Genomic DNA, 19,683 nt, shown 5'->3' with positions numbered 1-19,683 from the left:
AAATAATGGTTTCTGACTTTATTTTTTAACTGGTAGTGCGCCAGCGTCAGGAGGAGAAGCGGCAGCAGGAGGAGACAAATCGTGTGAAAGAGCGTAAACGAAAGAGGGAAAAATATGCTGAAAAGGTACTTCAAATAACACTCCTGTTATTTTGTTACGTTATTGCTTTAAATGTTTTTTTATTATTACCTTCAGGAGCAGTAAGGCCACCTGTCCCACTCAGGTTAATTTTAGTGCCTTCCTGATCAGGGAGGTTCAATCTTCCTGGGAGAGCAAGTGATGCAAATTCTCCAGTGGATGTGTCTCTGTTTTAAAGAATGTTGTTCTTCTGTCTTTTGCTTTGTATTTGCTTTTCCACATATAGGGTTAATTCAGATTTAAAGTGGGAAACTAGTCATTCTAATTTGATTGTAGCTCACTTCTGAAGAGAATGAAAATTATCAATAAATATAACTTTTGCTGTCTGAAATGAATTTTACTGAAATAATAATACTGGAGATTACAGAAACCTTTGGATAGCAATGTTTCTAATCTGGCATTGAAAATGTTGCTGTTATCCTCAAAAAGTTTTGTTACTGGTAGATAACATAAATTTTCCTTATTTATACAGTTCTAATATGCACATTTTTGCAAACAGTTGTTCCTAATATAATGCATTTTGCATGTTATTTTCACTAATATATGCATTTTTATACACACTTCCGACTAAAACACACATTTTTGTTAATTTTTTTGGTTGGGGAACTGCATTGCATAGTTCAGTAAAGGGCCTGCTTTTAGCCTCTTTTCCATGTTTTCCAGCCCTTTTGATGGTTGTTTCCTTAATTTGATTTCAGAAGAAGAAGGAAGACGAGTTAGATGGGAGGAAAAGGAAAGAAGGCATGAATCTGGTGATCCCGTTTGTTCCATCTGCAGATAATTCCAACCTCTCAGCTGATGGGGATGAGTCATTTGTTAGTGTTGACTCTGCCATGCCCAGCCCTTTCAGTGAGGTAGGAATTTCTTTACCAACACCATTGGGCTGCTTCATACATGGCAATGAGATTATCACAGTGTACACCAGCTGTGGATGGAGATAGCTGTACAACACTTTTCCAATCTTTAGAAACTTCCAGGTTAACTTTGAATATATGGACACGGCAGACATCAGATTGCCATTTGCCATTCTGACCATATATCTGATATCTATTTTAAAGTATCTTGCACTGACTTCTCGTACATTTCCAGGCTCAGTTCAAAGTTCTGGCTTTAACTTGAAATAACTTGGGACCATGGTCCCTAAAAGTTGTCCCGTTTGAGCCAACTCAAAATTTAAGATCCGCATCATAGGGCTGCTTCAGAGTGACCACACTCAATAAGAATAGGTGAATGGCAGATGGAAAGAGGTTCTTCTCGTTGATGGGTCCCATTTGTGATAGGTGAGGGAGGCAGCAACACATTTTGTAGAAGACAAAGTAGGACCCCTTCATTCTCCAAGGCTTCTAGCAGTTTTTATAGTCTTGCATTTTTTAGTTTTATAGTGCACTGATTTCAGCATGCAGGCTTAATCCAAAAGCATAGCTTAAAGGGTATATAACATGATAACAGGATGCAATGTAAACTTACAGATTTTTATTTTTATATGATCTAGATTTCCATCAACAGTGAGTTGCACATGGAATCCATCCCACCTGACGAGAGCAGCAATGACATGCTGGTGATTGTGGATGATCCAGCATCTTCAGCGCCTCAGTCAAGAGCTACTAACTCTCCTGCTTCCATCACGGGCTCAGTGTCTGACAACATGAATGGTTAGTATTTGTCTTTAAACATGGCGCAACAAGGAGCATAATGTGAACTCTGTATATGGCCGTGCTTCTGAGCACTGGATTTGCTTACAGGCAGGACTGGAGTTAATCTAGCAAATAATGTCTCCTTCAGATTTGTTAGCTCAGGTGAAATCTAATGTGCTTGATCATTCACCGCTTAATTCTTTTGATTCTAAATAAGCTTCATAAGTTGGAATAAGGACAAAAGTATGAAGTTGGCTCTTATTCCAAATCTCAACTCGGCTGTAAATTTAACTGGATGGGTTTAGGCAACTCCTGTCTCTTTCAGCGCCCCATTTGCCTTACAGTTTAGGAGGAGGATAATACTGACCTATACCCATATCAGAAGTGCCAAGCTTCTTTTCATTACTGTATTTGAGAGGTTTCTTGCTTAGAGGTATATGTAATCGAAAAATAAATTTTGAAACACCTTCAACTGCTCCGCCTTCCCTTTTAGTTCTTGACTGCAGCATTGTCTCTCACAGGAGGCATTGAAAAGAAAAGTGACCAGAAGGGAAATGGGGGTCTCGATCCTTCTCCCTGACTCGTTTGGCTGAGTTGCCATTGCAGAATGCAGACAAATTGCAGTTCTCTTAATTCCATTCTGTCCAAGTCTGAATAATTACAACTGTTTCCTGAAATTACCGGTTTGAAAAGGGGGCTCTATTAATTACCGTATTTACTCGAATCTAATGCTCACCTTTTTTTGGCCAAATAATGTTGTGAAAATTAAGGTCCTCATTAGATTCAATGGCACATTTACATTTGCCAGCAAATACTTTTTTTGCTTTCAAGGTTCTGAAAATTGAGGTGCGCATTCGATGGTGCATTAGACTCGAGTAAATACGGTAGCTATCAGCAGTGCAAGTTCCAGGTAGTGGGTAGAGTTGCTGTAGTTCCACAAAGCTGACTAATGTTACTGGTTTATGGGATCAGGCCATCAGCTTTACAGTTTAGAACAGTGGTTCCCAAATGGTCTTCTGTGAACCCCAGGATGTCTGTGTAACCCACCCAGGGTGTCCATGGCAAAAACTACCATAGAGATAGCAAAATTTACAAAAGTAGGGGGTCCACAATACATATCTAATTGGGAACCATTGGGTTAGAACATTGCGTACCATTGCCTTTCCCACTCCCAATCCCTCAGTTATAATAATAATATAATTTATTATTTATACCCCACCCATCTGTCTAGGTTTCCCCAGCCACTCTGAGCAGCTCCCAACATAATATTAAAAACGACGATAAATACATCAAACATTAAAAACTTCCCTAAACAGGGCTGTCTTCAGATATTTTCTAAAAGTCAGGTAGTTGTTTATTTCCTTGACATCTGATGGGAGGGCGTTCCACAGGGCGGGCACTTCTCGCAGTGAGGGAACCGCCAGAAGGCCCTCAGAGCTGGACTTCAGTGTCTGGGCTGAACGATGGGGGTGAAGACGCTCCTTCAGGTATACTGGGCCGAGGCCATTTAGGGCAGTTCAGCTTTGCTCTTGTTTAATCTCTAAGAAAATATTTCTAAATCATTGTATCTCTGAGCTCCGTCACCAAACTTTATGAGGTAGCCCAAATTAAAAAGAATTACAGTTCTTGTTTAATTTATTTGGAAGGTCATTGTTGTTGCTTCCTAAGAAAGGCTTTCAAAAGTCGCTGGAATAGTATAAACTTGAGTAAGAGGATGATTTTATTGAACTAGTTTCCTTTGATGGAAGATTAAGCTATGTTTTTTTAAAACGGTGAAGTATCAAGCAGGTCAAGCTAAATGCTTATATACAAATTCATTTCCTAAGGCACAAATCTGAATTGCTTCAAGTAGACGTGGGTGTAGATCATAAAACGTTGATGTAAAATATTTTACAATATATTTATCAGTATGAGATTAGCAATTACAATGGATTCAGCAAGGCCATACATTTTAATCCCCAAGCATGCCTTTTTAAATGTATCAAACAAATTTATTTTTTGGACAAGCACTGGATTGTCATAGTGGAGATAGTCTTACTCAGTCGGACAAGGCTCAGGCAGCAGGCGGCTGTGGCCCAAAGTCACTTTTCTAAATATTTCTGCTGTTTGTGACAGAATATTATCTGCCTTGAAGAATGAGGTAACTGCCTTGAAAGAGGATGGGGGCTTATGAAGGCAAAACATTTTTGTCTCCTTTACTAAATTATATTTAATGATACAGTCACTATTTGTTACACATCACTAAATGTTCTTTCTTCATTGGTTTTGTTAAGGAATTTCAATACAGGATATGCCCATCACAGGACGAGGTCATTCAGGTAGAAGCCGAGGCCGTCCCAAAGGTGCAAATGGCGGGTCAAAAAGCACAGGGAAAGGCCGGAGCCGGAAATCCACAGCCGGAAGTGCAGCTGCCATGGCAGGTGCCAAAGCAGGAGCAGCAGCCGCCTCAGCAGCCGCATATGCAGCATATGGGTACAACGTGTCTAAAGGTAGGAGGCTGTGTGGGGCGTTGAACACCCTTTATGCTTTGATACCAGGCCTTCAGCCGTCCTTAAGGAATCCGTAGGATATCTAAGCCTCCACTTGAAATCCAGGCATGTTGAAGTTCCAGCGCATATGATGGTATAAAAGTTCATTTCTAGTCCCTGAAAGATAAGCAGTTAGGTAGAACTGTTGTCGGCTCAAGTCCACATTTTTGCTCCTGTCAGTGTGCTTATACGTAATTAAAAGGTTCACTCGCTTTCTGGGGACTAATTAGCCTAATAAGTCTATTTATCACAAAATCCAATTATGATTGGTTAGATTAAACCTCGGTACTAAATACTCGTACAAAAAATAGAATGTTTTCCTTTTCTTTGACAGCTTTCTATCCACTGTAATGAATGGACTCAGATTTTGATACTCACTGCCTAGGGTATCCTTGGGGTAAAAGGGCAAGATACTAAAAAAAAATTTCTTTGCTAAAGTTGTCAGTAAAGCTCTTGGTTAATCTTAATCCTGCAGTTTTAATTTTGTATGCAGTTAAAAAGCTATAGTCTGGGTGTGGCCCAATGAGGAAAAAATTTGCTTTTTGCCGCTAGGTATGTCTTCAGGCAGCCCTCTTCAGACTCCTCTCATCCGACCTGCTGGACTTTCAGACTTTGGACAGTCAAGCGCCACTTCCCCCTTGAGTAAAGGAAACAGCGTTTGTGGAACCTCCAAACCCTTAAACCTGACAGGTTCCTTGGCACCAGAAACCTCAATCCGAAAACAATACAAAGGAGCCCACACTTCAGGTGGGCGATAGTAATTCTGAAACCCTGGAACCTGTGTGTCTCCATAGCGGCTTCCTAAGCAGCCCACCCACGCCTACCAGCAAAAGGGTTTACAGATGATGCCTTGTTTCCATCCCACATGTGGGCTTGAGGAGAAGACAACTGCACTACTGGGGCAAGAGGTATTCTGTGTGCACTTCCGTGTGTAGCCCGCATTTGCTGTCTTTGCAGATTTGGGATGAGGAGGGACAGAGACTTGGGATGCTTGAGCTTAACTTTTCCATTAGGCTTCTTTCTGGCATCCTACAAATCATGCAGGGAATGGATCCGGCTTCCACATGAGACTGGCTGCGAGATCTCTTCCCCCTTCATTTGTACTCACACCAGCGCCCTTTGCCCCCCTCGTCTTTCAGGTTTCGTACGGAATTCAACTCCATTCTTATAAGGAGGAGATCAGCAACTAAACTTGGGGGGGGGGGTGCCCCGCAGATTCAGAGGAGCCTTCTGGCCGGTGCGCCTTTTTTTAAGGGAGCTGTGGACAAACATCTTGGTGGTTCTAATGCGTATGAATGGTGGATGCAATGAAGAATAGACTCTAGGGGAAAGGAGAGAGGAGTTTTGCACTGCGTCTTAGAAAGGGGCTTTTGTCAGTATCATGCTTCTGAACTACTAGAGTACTGCGTGGTTGGCTAAACGACAATAGGGCAGATTAGAGCTTTTGAGAATGATGTTGCTGCCTCTGCCTCACAGAGCAGAAGGAAGTTTCAAATTGCCAATTAGCATTGCAAAACCCAGGCTCAGTTACATTTACTTTCATAGCATTGGGTTTTCAGTACAATTTCTTGGATTTGGCTTATGTGGGACTCTTCAATGTTTTAGATTACAAAGCCATTTTGTGTGCGATTACAAGAAGAAATTGGAGTAGTGGGGAATTGTCCCTGCTTTTCATCTCATTGTGCCATAGAAGAGGTTTTTTTAAAACATGTTTTAGGTACCACTGTTGGCCATACTGCATTGGGGAATGCTTCCATTTCTCTGATCCATACAGTCCCCAGCTAAAACCGATGTCTTTCATTCCAAGCCATCCATTCACTGTGTTCCTTTTCTTTAGCAAGACTCATTTGTCAGCAGTGTCCACACCCAGCAGGTTTGGATTGCTCCACTGTGATGAATCCAGCACTGTAGCAAAGCTCTGTGAAGCTAGTGAAAGTTGTTAGAGAGCAGCAACGCCATTAAGTGCAACTCTTTGTTGTGGTATTCTATTCTGAATGCACAAGAACCATCTGCTTTTGGCATGATATATATAAATAGAAATATATATATTCTGTCTGCATTGCACTGAGATGAAGGAGGGAGGCAGTTCTCCTGCCTTCACATTTACATTAAATGGATTTTCTTTCTGGGCATTTTCATCTTTCAAGGGAGAACCAGGTTACGAGGTGAAGATCTTAGCTAAGGCAGCAAAGGATTTTTCAGTCTCATGCACCTTGCCTGGTGTCCCACAGTGTAGAGCAAGTGCTTCCTGTTGACTCTGCCTTTAATTTGCACACCTGAAAATAGCAGTAATAAGTTCAGTTAAATTGTTGTTTTTTTATTAAAAAAAAACAGATTTGGAGGGAATAATTGGGTGGGGAGGGGATATTTAAGTTAAATCATGAAGATTTTACCCCACCCCTCTCAGATTCACATGTGTATATACAGTGTTTAGAGGGAATCAGAAAATGCCAAGCCTTTTTTTCCTCTTTGAATGTGCTGTCTATTTTTATAACTGAACTTGTACATATGTATAAAAAGAGACACATCTTTCTTTTACTAACTGGAGAAAAGAATCTTAAATAAAATGGAGTGAGATAATTTTATGTAAATTCAGTCTCTGTGGCTTATTGTTCCATGACGAAGTTTGGTGAAACAAGGTATGTGCTGAAGTGCTTCATTTTCTAATTATTTTACATCTGCCTATGTCTAAGATATAACTACATTCAGCAGGATACACAGAATGTGCACAGGCGATCGCAGAAGACTTCTTGTCACTACAGTCTCGGAGCCATCTGACTGATAAATCAGTGGCTAAAATACAAGTGATTTTCTTTTCTCACCCCGTCCTTGAATCCAGTATTAGGTTTCCCCCTTTCTGATAGCGCTGCAATGTGCAGCGGGGGTGGTGGGGGTACAGATGTTAGCAAATGTTGTCATACCATTCTGTATGGTGGTGTGAATTTTTGTTACATGAATAGCACTGCACATTGTAGGTGTGGTAGATTAAATACCGCCCCTGCATCCTCTTCTCCCACCTTGCTTAAATACCAAACTGGGCCCATGGTATCATGGTATATTTCCTGCATAATTTGGTAGCTGTGGGTACATCTTTGCAAGCCTGGCAGCTGACAGTGATTTGTGAGGAGATCAACATGTTATGAAAAGCAAAAGGATCTATAATGTTTGAACTTTCCTTTCTGTGCTAAGAAAAACGGTAATGTACAAGTGTGGTTGTTTTATATTGATTATTAGTAAGTATAAGTTCAGTTGTGTAGTCTCATTTTTATTTTTAGCAAAATAAGGAGTCATTATTTCATGCACCAAAAATATTGATTTAGTTCCTTCTTTGCCAGGTTTGTCATTCCTTTGGTGCTGTAGATTTACCCTGATTCCTTCATGGTGGTTAACTGTCAGTTTGCTGCTTCCCACAAGCAATACATTTGCTAGATAAAAAGGCTTATCAGAAGATAGTTGGGTCTTTTAAAATGCTTTGCACAGAGTTTTGCAGGTGGCACCAAGCAGCAGTGCCTGTAAACCTCTTTCGGATGAGCCAAAAAGGCCTTGCGATGGGGTTGGCCAGAAGTTTCCTACCCCTGGCTTACACCAACAAAGAGCGGGGCTAGCAAAGTGCTAAGAAGATCATTACAAAACGTTGCACCCTTTCTGCTTTTTCTTCAGCACCTTCTCTTCTTATACCTAACTTTCTGAAAACTATTTGTTTTGCCTATGTGTTTATGTAGACTTCTCAAACTCACATAAGCTGTACTGGTCATCATATGAGGCAGAGCTTTTAATACTCTTGTGTGAGTCTTGCTTCACTTTGGATATATTTAAAGTAAGAAACAACATTTTGAGGAGCTCAGCTTTCGAAAAGAGTTGTGTGCAGCATTTTGGGGGGAGGGGAGGATGAATCATGAGAATTAGACATACCAAAAAAATAAGCTGCATGAATGCTAAAATGATCTGGTGAGAGGGGCAACAGCCACCAGGCAGCATACCTTTTTATCATGGGGGTGTGAATGAAGGGAAGCAAAGTAGCCCAGACAGATGAGGCAACAGTACTATGCCAAAGGAATACCTCCAAACTTTTCTGTCAGGATTAGAAATGGGGAAATATTTCGCTCTTTCCTGTTTTATAAGATTATTTTTGTTGATTCCCCAAGTGTAGCTAAAGGATTGTGTTTTCTTCAACATGGACAGCTGCTAACTGGATTGATTTATTCTGATTCTGAGTTTAAATCTCTACAGTGAAGCTTTCTTGTTGTTATCTCTGTTTTTGCCCCCCTCCAGTTCTCCATAGGGCTTTAGTATGTGTGTGATGGGCCCGTAAGGTAGTATTGCCAGACCTTCTGAATTGACTAGGGATGCACCCCACCCACCCTTAGTCAGGAACTCTTTCTGCAAATCTGAGGACATATTAGCTACATATCTGTGCTTTTAAGTGAGGGGAAGGGGCACATAAATTGCAATTGTGGAAGGTGGGTCATTCTAGATCAGAAGCTTAGCCCTAGGGGTTAGGGAAATTTCCCCCCCCAGCTCAGATTAGGGGCATTATCCCTGCAATTTGCATGCAGGAGAAGAGCTCAGCTGAAGGGAATGGGATGGTTTTTATCAATTGTAAATTGCAGGTGGGTGGGGTCCCAGTTTAAAGCAGGACCACAGTTGGGCTGTAGGATTAAAGTCACCTGCCAGTACACTTGAGTTGCAATCTTAGATGGCCAAGGACTCGCTGGCAATTCATGGGGTGGGAGAGGAACACACTCAAAGGCACAGATCCATAGTTCGTATAACATGTACAGTTTGGCCCCTCATTAGGTTTTTCAGCCTCTGCTTCAGCTTCAGAATCCTAGATCCTTTTCACTTGTTGCTTTCCTAGTAAGCTATTCAAGGGTTTAAAGCTCATTATCTCTCTGCTAAATGCTGAATAAGATCTTTAAGTGGATTTCACTTGAGAGTCTCTTAATCTCTTAGCCTTAACTTCACTTGACACCTGCTGGGCTACCCATGCTGTGTTTAATACTGTCTCTGACCTTTGCTTACTTTCTCATGTGACATATTTCAAGGGACGCCCCCTCCTTGACTGCCTGCCTTCAGTAATTACTGTTGTCCCAAAACCTATACTCCTACTCTCTCCAAAGGATAGCCATGGCCATCCCATGCCTATACAATGGTACCTCGGGTTACATACGCTTCAGGTTACAGACTCCGCTAACCCAGAAATAGTACCTCAGGTTAAGAACTTTGCTTCAGGATAAGAACAGAAATTGTGCTCTGGCAGCGCAGCGGCAGCAGGAGGCCCCGTTAGCTAAAGTGGTGCTTCAGGTTAAGAACAGTTTCAGGTTAAGAACGGACCTCCGGAACAATTTAAGTACTTAACGCGAGGTACCACTGTAGTACTACTTGAAACTTCTTTATTTTTCTGCTGCCGCGTCCAGAATTATTCCTTTTGTACTTCATTTTACACCATGGATTGGGGTCCTGTGGCCCTTCAGATGTTTTGGGGGTATACCTCCCATCATCCCAGCTGGGGCTGGTTGGAGTTGGAGCTTGTTGGAGAGTCAAAACTGCCCGTCCCTGTTTTATTTTCCAGCTCCAATTGCTGCCTATGTTAAAACTGAACAGCCGTTGCATGGGTCTTTTAGTGGGTGGGTAGACTAAGCACTTTTTGTTGATAGTCATTTTTATGGACATTCCCACAACCTTCCAGAGCAAAGGTTGCAGGAGGCATGAGGGACCATAGCAGGAAGGAGCCAAGGCAAAAATTTCCTCCCATGGGAAATTTACAATGTAAGAGATTGGTACTTAATGTACCTGCGAGAATGAATCATTTCTAAATCTCTCTTGTCCCATCCTTCTCTTCCTACTTCCCCGAAAGCATTATTCAAGGAATGCACCTTGCTAACAAAGCCACAGCTGTTAGAAAGTTATGTATACGACAAGTCACTTGCTTTGAGCTATTGTGAGTAAAATGTTTTTGTAATATGAATGTTATGCTTAGACATTCCAAGATGCTGCAAAGGCTCTTGATAAATAAGAGGCAAACAGGATACTGTGGGCAAATATCCTGCTTCTTTGCAAATACACTGCGAGCAACCTATTAGATTGCTTATAGCAGCAATGCTCAAAATTTGCCAGAGTCTCCCTAAGTCAAGGTGGGGGGACGGGACGTTTTGTATCACTGCAAATGGAATCACGATGGCAAAGAGAAGGGCAGGTTGTCTGGTGCCAATGGCTTTTAATATTGGAATGAGAGTACTATCAGTCCAATTTTTCTCAATGATGAGTGCTGATTCTGTTTGCTCTAGGATGCAAACAGGAAGGATGTTTACTATACGATGCTATAGTTTGCAAAGAAAGCAAAAAAATTGCTTGAAAAATAGCACATTCAACATAAACCCAGAAGGTGAAACCAAACTCTGCAGGGTCAGTGTAATATGTTCAAAGTGTATTACCCCAGTGAGCAACCTGACTACTGTTGCCCTGGTGAGCAATCTGCAATAGGTCAGTCCGTAGAGCATGAAACTCTTAATCTCAGGGTTGTGGGTTCGAGCCCATGTTTGACAAAAAGATTTCTGCATCGCAGGAGGTTGGAGTAGATCACCTTTGTGGTCTTCCATCTCTACAGTTCTATGATACTATGAATTCTTCAGCTGAAGTTTCCAAACCATCTTTAGAGGCAGCCCTTTATATAATGTGTTGCAGTAGTCTAACCTAGAGATTACCAGAGTATTAACAACAGAATTTAGGCTATCACTATCCAGATATGGGTGCAGCTGTTTTAACTGTTTTTTTATTATTGTTTTTTCTGTTTTTAGCCTTGAGTTCAGTCAGGGAAACGGTAGGGTATAAATGAATGAATGTGTAAACTGATACGGCTTTCCTCCTAGAAACACTGTAATTTCCAGTTCTTTTTATACGGCTGATATCCTTGCACTCACTTTACATTTAGATTGCAAACATTTCTTTTGCTTTAATGCATTTTGTCTGATGTTTGCTTTCCACAGCAGTGCACGTCACAGACAGTGCCATGTATTTAACAAAAGACTGAAAAGCTCTTAGCAACTTCCCAGTCCCAGTGTAGCAACAGCTTGATGGCCTCCACGCCTCTGGTGGGGCTCCATGACAAACGTAGATCTGCAGCACTCAAAAATGCAAGTGTGTGGTTGGCGTGTCCAGACAGGACTGTGAAGACCCAGGTTCAACTCTCCACTTAGCCGTGAAGCTCACTGAGCAACCGTGGTCTTGTCTCTCAGCCACACCTGCCTCATGGAGTTGTCGTGCAAGTAGGAGTGGTTGGGGGAGAATGAGGCCTACCACCCTGAGCTCCACAGAAAAGGTGTGGGATAGAACTGCGATAAATACAATGTTGAAAAATACTCTACATGGTTCCAGAGAGCAGCCATCACCCTTCTGTCATTTCTGGCACCTCTGGGGAGAAACTCCCATTCTTCCATTGCATTTCCTCAGATTGTGCAAATATATTTTAGTATAAGTGCCTTGATGTCTGTCCTATCTGTAATGCTGGAAATGGAAAGTTTTTAGCAAAATTTGCATCCTCCCTTTGGTTGTGAGAACCCTGTGAATTGTATGGCTTTCCAGTACATCAGAGCTTTCCAACTGTGTGCCGCAACATGCTAGTGTGTTGGCTGCAGTGTGTAGGGGTTAGTTTCACCTCCAGTTTGCTAGTACAGTGGTACCTCAGGTTAAGAACTTAATTCGTCTAGAGGTCCGTTCTTAACCTGAAACTGTTCTTAACCTGAAGTACCACTTTACCTAAGGGGTCTCCCGCTGCCGCTTTGCCGCCGCCGCGAGATTTCTGTTCTCATCCTGAAGCAAAGTTCTTAACCCAAGGTACTATTTCTGGGTTAGCGGAGTCTGTAACCTGAAGCGTCTGTAACCCGAGGTACCACTGTAAAACTGAATTACTGTGTCGCAAAATGGTGCATGTCTAAAAAGTGTGCCACCAACATGAGAAGTCTGGAAAGCTCTGCAGTGTGTTAACCTTTAATGAACCTCCATTGACCTATGTGGATATTTATAGGTAACAAGCTACTCATGAAACACCTTTGGAACTGTTATAACAACTTTCAGGTCTCATGCAGTTCTGCTCAGCAGAAGTACGGCATTACGTTGCATAGCTGCCTATGCAGCAGGAATAGTGTATAGTACCTCCAATTTACTGTTGTTTGAAGGCTATTTTCTGTGTAAGTCACTTCTGCGTCTTCTACTGTAATAAGGAAAGACCTTGTTTCCTTATCTTTGCAAAAGGAAGACTTGGGAACGTTAAGAATCTAGTTTCATATTCTTGTTTTTCTCTTGAAGACCTGTGCATCATACTTCAGTAACTGAGTTGCCAAATTAAATTGAAAGAGAAACTTAAAAAGTACCGCAGCAAACAACTCTGAGGTCCTCCTCCCTGACTCTAGAAGTTCGTTTTGTTTTTAATTATTTAATCAAAAGGTGTATAGACAAGCCTTCAGTTAACAAAAACAGTTATCACATATGAAATGCAAAACAAAACCCAGTGTCAGCCAGAACAATAAAAGCCAACAGAAGGATCATATCAGTAGAGTCATCTTAAATGACTTGCTGGAGAGTTGGAGGAAATAAAAAGTTATTTGCTTGATACCACGAATATGCTATGGTGCTACTCAAGTCTTCCTAAGGTGCTGCTGGAATTGAAAAGTCCTCCCTGCATAACTTCAGGGTGGTAGGAGACCTGAAGCAGGGCCTCTGATAGTGATTGTAGCATGTGAACAGGGTCCTGTAGAAAATGGCAGTTCTTTGGTTAACCCAGATCTTAAGCCATTTAGAACTTTAAAGGTAAGCACAATATCAGAAATTGACTGTCTTATACCCGGATCTGAGGTACATTTACTGAGAAGTCCTACTAGTTTAAGGGGGATTACTCCCAAGTAAGTGTACAGAAGGTGATACATAGCCTTAGGCTACATTCCTATTCACATTTATCTGGGAGTGAGCTCCATTTAAAATGTATGTGACTGACTTCTGAGTGGACACAAATAGGATTGCTCTGTTTGTCATTTTAGAAACAGTAGCAAGAAGTGGCTACCACAAGGAGTAGGAAAATAATAATTGGCTATCTTCTCCATCTGTAAGAATTTTGTGGAGGATGGCATAGCTGCTGCGGTTTATATTCTCTGCTGACCTGCTTCAGCTTGTTGTTCTCTGTCTCCTGGAAAAAACATGACTGAAATGCTACCTCGGTGTTTCCTGGTGTAAAACAGATGTGTGCATCACATGTACCTCTTTTTATGCACGTTACCTCATTTGTGTTACCCCATTTGTATTTAAAATGTATACTCTCTGGGCCCAATTGCCACTTAAATTAGCAGCTGTCACTTTGGCGTGTCTCAGAATACCTTTAAATTACGTCTTTCTAAGGGACCATGGAGTGTTAATGCGGTGACTGTTCAGATGGCTACGTCTGTAATTGCTTTAAGATGATGGGAAACCTGACACATGATGGCAATTATCCACTTGTGGGTTGATGACGGGTGCCGACTAATAAATTAAATGGAATGCCCATGGACAGACACACCCTCCATTCCTCACGCCTGTTACCTGTGACAAAACGGCAAGGCTTCTCGTTCTCTGGTCGGCGAAGACAAACAGCCGAGTGCCTTGTGCAACAATCGCTTGTGTTTCCTGGTTAAAGGAGCATCTTTCTCTTGGGAGCCTCAGGTTCTTCTCAGGCTACCCCACCTACACCTGTTTTTGTTGGGTCCAAAAAAGGCCTATAGTCACACATAAGAAGGCACTCATCTGCCATTCTTCACCTTCTGAACCCCTTCTGCTTAAATCTACTTCCCTTCCTTTTATTTTGCCTTGACCAATAGCTGTGTGCCCCAGAACAGTTGGGGCCCAAAGGTCTGGCTACCTTCTCCACCTGTAATCATTTCCCACAGTTGGGGGGGGGAGATGCCGTGCGCTTAATCTGAGGGAAAGTGGGCAGCAAAATGAAGCCGCACTGAGATCATCAGTGAAAGATCACCACTAGCTCAGTCTTCAGTACTCCAGTCATAATTTACCCAAAATACATTTGACAAATATACAGTGGTACCTCGGGTTAAGAACTTAATTCGTTCTGGAGGTCCGTTCTTAACCTGAAACTGTTCTTAACCTGAGGTACCACTTTAGCTAATGGGGCCTCCCGCTGCCACTGCGCTGCTGCCACACGATTTCTGTTCTTATCCTGACACAAAGTTCTTAACCTGAGATACTATTTCTGGGTTAGTGGAGTCTGTAACCTGAAGCGTCAGTAACCTGAGGTACCACTGTATAGGACGTTAAGTGAGCCTTTGAAATTCAAGTTAGAAGAGACCTTTTGTCTGTCGGTTGTTTTAAGGATTGCCCTGACAGAAACCTGGGTTTGCCACTGAGCTTTCACACAACAAAGAACTAGCCAGTTCAGGCAACATGATACATATATATATTTTGAAACTTGAGATTATTGTTCATGCTGTACAATTTTAAGGAGTACACCTTAAAAAACCATTGCATATGAATAGGCTTGTTCTGCATTTGTGTATGCTCTGATGGCCTTAAAACAGCTTTTAATAGGATTAAGGTGTTTCTTTTCATTCATTTCCTGTGGTGGCTCCTCAGTGCTTTTTCAGATAAAGCTGCTGGGTCCCATATTGCTCCGTGGCTTAGTTTATTCTGTGGAGTTACAATGTCTTTTCCGATTTGCACTTGGAGCAGCTTCTAAAAGTGTTTTGCCCACAGCAAGCCCGGCTCCCGACAGCCCTGTGCAATGGATAATTATAGATAGCTGGTTTATAAATAATATATTGACTTCTTGAGCTGCCCTTAAATCCATGCTGCTTCTGGTGTTTAGTTTGTGGGCAATTACCGCAGCTATATTTAGTCATCATTACCTGCTATAAACATTTTAATTCTTTTAATCCCCTTAGTCGTGCCATTATTTTGGTTCCTCTGCTTTTTGAATCCCTTGTTTGCACGGCAGCATTGCATTCTGCTTGAGGGAGTTAGGCTTCACTCCAAATAGTGCATGGGGGCCAAGCTAGACATAGCAGCAGCAGGCCTATTACTTAAACTCAGGGCTACCACACTCAAACAAAGCAGAGGAAGGGCAAAAAGGGTGTGAAACCTGCATGGTGGATTCCTGTCACAATTAAAATGCCTCGTGTATCTTTAAACATGTTTTTGGTAAGTTGGCAATCCGCACCAGGGCCAACTTTTGCATTTGGCAACCTAGTACGTTAATGTTTGTTAGAGGCATTTATGGTAATGATATATTAGTAGAGAAGCTTTTTTTTAAAAAAAATATCTGTTCTAGGCTTTCATTCATGAAGTTTCTTTGAAAACTTGGTTTAATGATCAATATCGCAGTTTCTATATCTCCACTGCTGTCCTCTTGCATTTCTCATCAGCTGAGTTCTGATAATAGAAATAAGCTCAATTGAGAGGATATTGCTGAGGGGGAGATGGTACATTCACATGTCCCTCTTCCTCTGAAACCCCAGAGGAGTAAAATTATTCTGGCTATTGGTACCGGGGAAGCCCAGCATCTGAGCGGAGCTACCCTATCAGTACTGATTCATGACTGAATGGCTCTTGTTATGTCAACCATGGGGATATTTCGGCATGCCATCAGTGTGACCCATGTAGCAGACATTGGGCATGGTGTTTGATGCTGGGACAATTATATGATAGCCCGGGGGTAGAGAGATTTATTGTGTTCCCTTTGTCAATGGCAAATCACTTTCTAGTGGGGTTGAAGCTGGCGGGTGGTTTTCCCCTTTGCAGGGGTGGAGAAGGCACCACCACCACAACCAGAAAGTTTCTGGACAGCTCTTGGGGAGCTTTCTGTTGACATGACTGGCATCTGTGTTAAAGTCCTAGCAGTTCTGTGACTCAGCCTGTTGGCGCCATTGCTCTTGAACACCTTCTCCCACCTTCTCTTTGGCTTCCTGCTTTAGTGAGAAGCTTCAGACAATCAAGCAGCAGAGTAGATGACTCAGCTCAGGCCCATATTAGAGCCTACTCTGTGGTCGTGGCAATAGCAAAGAAAACATAGGCAACTCTCAAGTCTTGCCCTGACTTGTTTGCTAAATGTTTTGCTGACATCTGTTCCAGCTTGCTACAGCCTGGTGGAACTGGGTACTGGGTGAGGGTATGTCTTACCAGATGCCCACTCAAACTTTGTACCCCCAGGGTTGAGCAGCTGACCACAATAAGTAACTGATGCCTTGCTGCAAGAGGAAGTGGTCCTGGCAGTCTTCAAAGCTGAAGTGGTCACCTGCCCACTCCTTAAAATGCCTGCCCCGAACTTAGATGATTATAACAAATATTAGCCAGTTTCAAAAATCACATTCTTGGGCAAAATACTGGAATGAATTTTGGCCATACAGCTCCAGAGACTGTTGGATAAAACTAGCCACCTAAACTCATTTAAATCCAGATTCAGTCTTGGGTTTGTTACCCTGATGGATGACCTGAGAAGTGAGAGCAACAAAAGGAGTGCAACCTTGCTGGTTCTCCTGGATTTCTGAGCAGCTTCATAGAATCATAGAACTGTAGAGCTGGAAGGGCCCAGAGAGTCATCTAGTCTAACTCCCTTCAATGCAGGAATATGCAGCTATCCTATATCTGGATCAAACCTGCAACCTTGGAATTGCTGCCACCACACTCTTAACCAACTGAGCTATCCAGTTTTCAGTGGTCAAAGTATTCTTCTGCATCATGATCGAGACAGGGAGTACCATTTTGTGGTGGTTCTGCTCCTACCTAGTGAGTTTATTCCAGAGGGCGGTGCTGAAGTCTGAATTTAGCATCAAGACATTTGTGCTATAGTGTTCACAGGGCTTAATCTTTCTCCCCGACACTCAATATCAACATGAAACTACTGGATGAAGTTTTCTGGAGCTTTAGAGTGAGGTGTCTTCAGTATATTGATGACACTCAATTCTCTTTGCCTCGTGGATGAGACAGTGGGGGTGTTGAACTTGTGCCTATAACCAATAACGAATTGGATAATAACCTAAATTTTAATCCAGATAAGATTGTTAGTTGGAGTTACCTAGTAATTCAGTGATTTTGGAAGGTGATATCTCCTTTTTATATATAATTTGTTTATTGTCCCCCCCCCCCCATAATTTTATACATTTTAACATAACCATTTCAAACATTAAAGTACAAGGTTCTTTTGAACCTTTGGACCTCTTTCCCTCTCTCCATGGGTTCCATGTTTAAGATTAGATTTTTGCTGCATCTTTACCATTATCCATCTGTTAAATAACCATAATTACCACAAATAATTCCACATTACAAGTGTCATTGCATCCCTGCCAAAGATTTTAACTGTTCACAGTGGTCTTTTAAACAAATTACAAATTTATTCCAGTCTTTAGAATCTTCCTGGTTTCGGATCTTCCCCGTCAATTTTGCCATCTCTGCATACTCCATCAGTTTCATCTGCCATTCTTCTTTTGTTGGTACTTCTCCTTCCTTCCATCTCTGGGCTAGTAGCATTCTCGCTGCCACCGTTGCATACATAGGGAGCTGATATCTCTGTATGGGGTTGTGATTCCTCTTAAGGGAAAAGCTTTCTACTACTTTAGGCAAGTTTACAAGCTATGACTGCATGCAGGCATGACTTTGTTACAATTGTCCATGGTCTCATAACATCCATGTTAGACTACCGTAATACATTATACGTAGAGCTTCCCTTGAAGATGGTTTGGAAATTTCAATTTATTCAGAATTCAACAGCCAGACGGTTGGCTGGAATCTCTTGATGACCCTAAACCTGTTCCAAAAGATTTTCACTGGTTTCCAGGGTATTTCTGAGCTCAGTCCAAGGTGATAGTCTTAACCTTTCAAGCCCCAAATACCTTTTGACCAGGGTATTTAAAGGACTATCTTCTCTCAGATTAACCTGCCACATTTGTGTGTGCCCCTGCTGGGTATCGCTAGATGGACAGTGACCGAGGAGATGGCCTCTTCAGTGCACCTGCCAGGTTTAAAACACCTTAATTTATTGTCCGGATTGTTGCTTGTGATAGAAGAGGCTCTGTGTCTAAAAGAAGGTGCAGAAAAGGCACAAAAGAGGATGACTGTAGCCAGGAAGTAAATAAAATAGTTGGGAAGCCTGTGGCTACATCATAAGCACACACTGTGAAATAAATCTTTGCACCCATTCGCTGGGCACGAAAAGGATGCTATTAAACAAGCAGGGCTTTGGCCTCCGTCACCCCAGTCAGCAAAGTCTCTGCCTCAGTGACCTGAAAGAATCCTTGGGAAGCTCCCTGTAAACACCCGGCCTGAGCTTCGCTGACCTTTAGCACAATTTTGGCTGCGATTCTCAAGATACCTCCAGTGCCTGTTGGTTAGTGTTGAAGAACCAAAATGTGTAAACACAAAGGTCTGGGAAGGCCGGCAAGCAATTAATATCTGGGACCGAGGAGAGGCAACATAAACACACCTAAACATGATTTAAAGCTGAAGTTTTAAAAGCGAGAGGGGGAAAACAGTCCTCTTGGAAAGTGTGAAAAGTTCACTCCCAAGCTGCCTTGCCCAAGCTACCCTTCTGTAAAATCACTTAGGTAGCCCTGACACTAGTTAGAAAAGAAAGGACGTTAGCACTGGGCATACAGGCATTTTGCAATACAGTGGTACCTCGGGTTACAGATGCTTCAGGTTACAGACTCCACTAACCCAGAAATAGTACCTCAGGTTAAGAACTTTACCTCAGGATGAGAACAGAAATCGCGCAGCGGCAGTGGGAGGCCCCATTAGCTTAAGTGGTACCTCAGGTTAAGAACAGACCTCCAGAACGAATTAAGTTCTTAACCTGAGGTACCACTGTAGTTGTAAGATAGGGAGGGGAACTTGTACTCCAGGGACATCTGAAGGCCCACAACTCCTATCAATGCCAGGCAGTATGGCTAATGTTCAGGGATAGTGAGGATTTTTTTTTTTTATTAGCCTCCTAAGAGGCTCAATAGCCTGTGTTTGTGTTGGCCACAGAGGAAAGGGCTTCTCTTCCACTTAAGGCAGTGTGGAAAAACAGTTTGACCAATCTTTTTCTAAAAAAATAGTAACTTTCATGCATTTGTTTATAAGACTGTTGCATTTAGCCATTAAAATGCAATGGATGAGGGCCAATAAACTGGAATAGAACCCTTGGAAGGCGGTGGTTCCTATACCTGGAAGCCAGTTGCCTATTCTGGATGGGGTTGCACTTCCTCTGAAGGAACAGGTGCACAGCTTGAGGGTATTCCTGGATACATCTTTGTCTTTGGAGGCCCAGCTAATGAAATGTGACCTCGGTAACTAGAAGCGCCTTTTACTAGCATCGTCTGGTATACCAGCTATGTCCATATCTGGCTCGTGATAACTTGGCCACTGTAGTC

At 42.2% G+C, this 19,683-nt stretch overlaps 1 protein-coding gene across 3 annotated transcripts in view; it reads left to right on the top strand.

The window, feature by feature from the left end:
- The window catches only part of INO80 (INO80 complex ATPase subunit), a 57,839-nt gene extending 50,948 nt beyond the window's left edge, over nucleotides 1–6,891 (top strand). For 2 of the 3 annotated variants that reach the window (XM_082239265.1, XM_082239263.1), the window contains exons 32-36: nucleotides 37–125; nucleotides 837–992; nucleotides 1,631–1,790; nucleotides 4,046–4,261; nucleotides 4,853–6,891. In XM_082239265.1, the coding sequence (XP_082095391.1) occupies nucleotides 37–125; nucleotides 837–992; nucleotides 1,631–1,790; nucleotides 4,046–4,261; nucleotides 4,853–5,058 (827 nt within the window). In that variant the 3' untranslated portion in view covers nucleotides 5,059–6,891. The remainder of the gene's footprint in view (nucleotides 1–36; nucleotides 126–836; nucleotides 993–1,630; nucleotides 1,791–4,045; nucleotides 4,262–4,852) is intronic. The other variant, XM_082239264.1, reaches the window with a different exon arrangement.
- The last annotated feature ends 12,792 nt before the right edge of the window (nucleotides 6,892–19,683 follow it).

Source organism: Podarcis vaucheri (genome assembly GCF_965113315.1).
Source record: "Podarcis vaucheri genome assembly, chromosome: 1".
Classification (NCBI taxonomy): Eukaryota; Metazoa; Chordata; class Lepidosauria; order Squamata; family Lacertidae; genus Podarcis; species Podarcis vaucheri.
The sequence above is the reverse complement of the archived record's forward strand: the minus strand, read 5'-3'. Positions and strand labels throughout refer to the sequence as shown.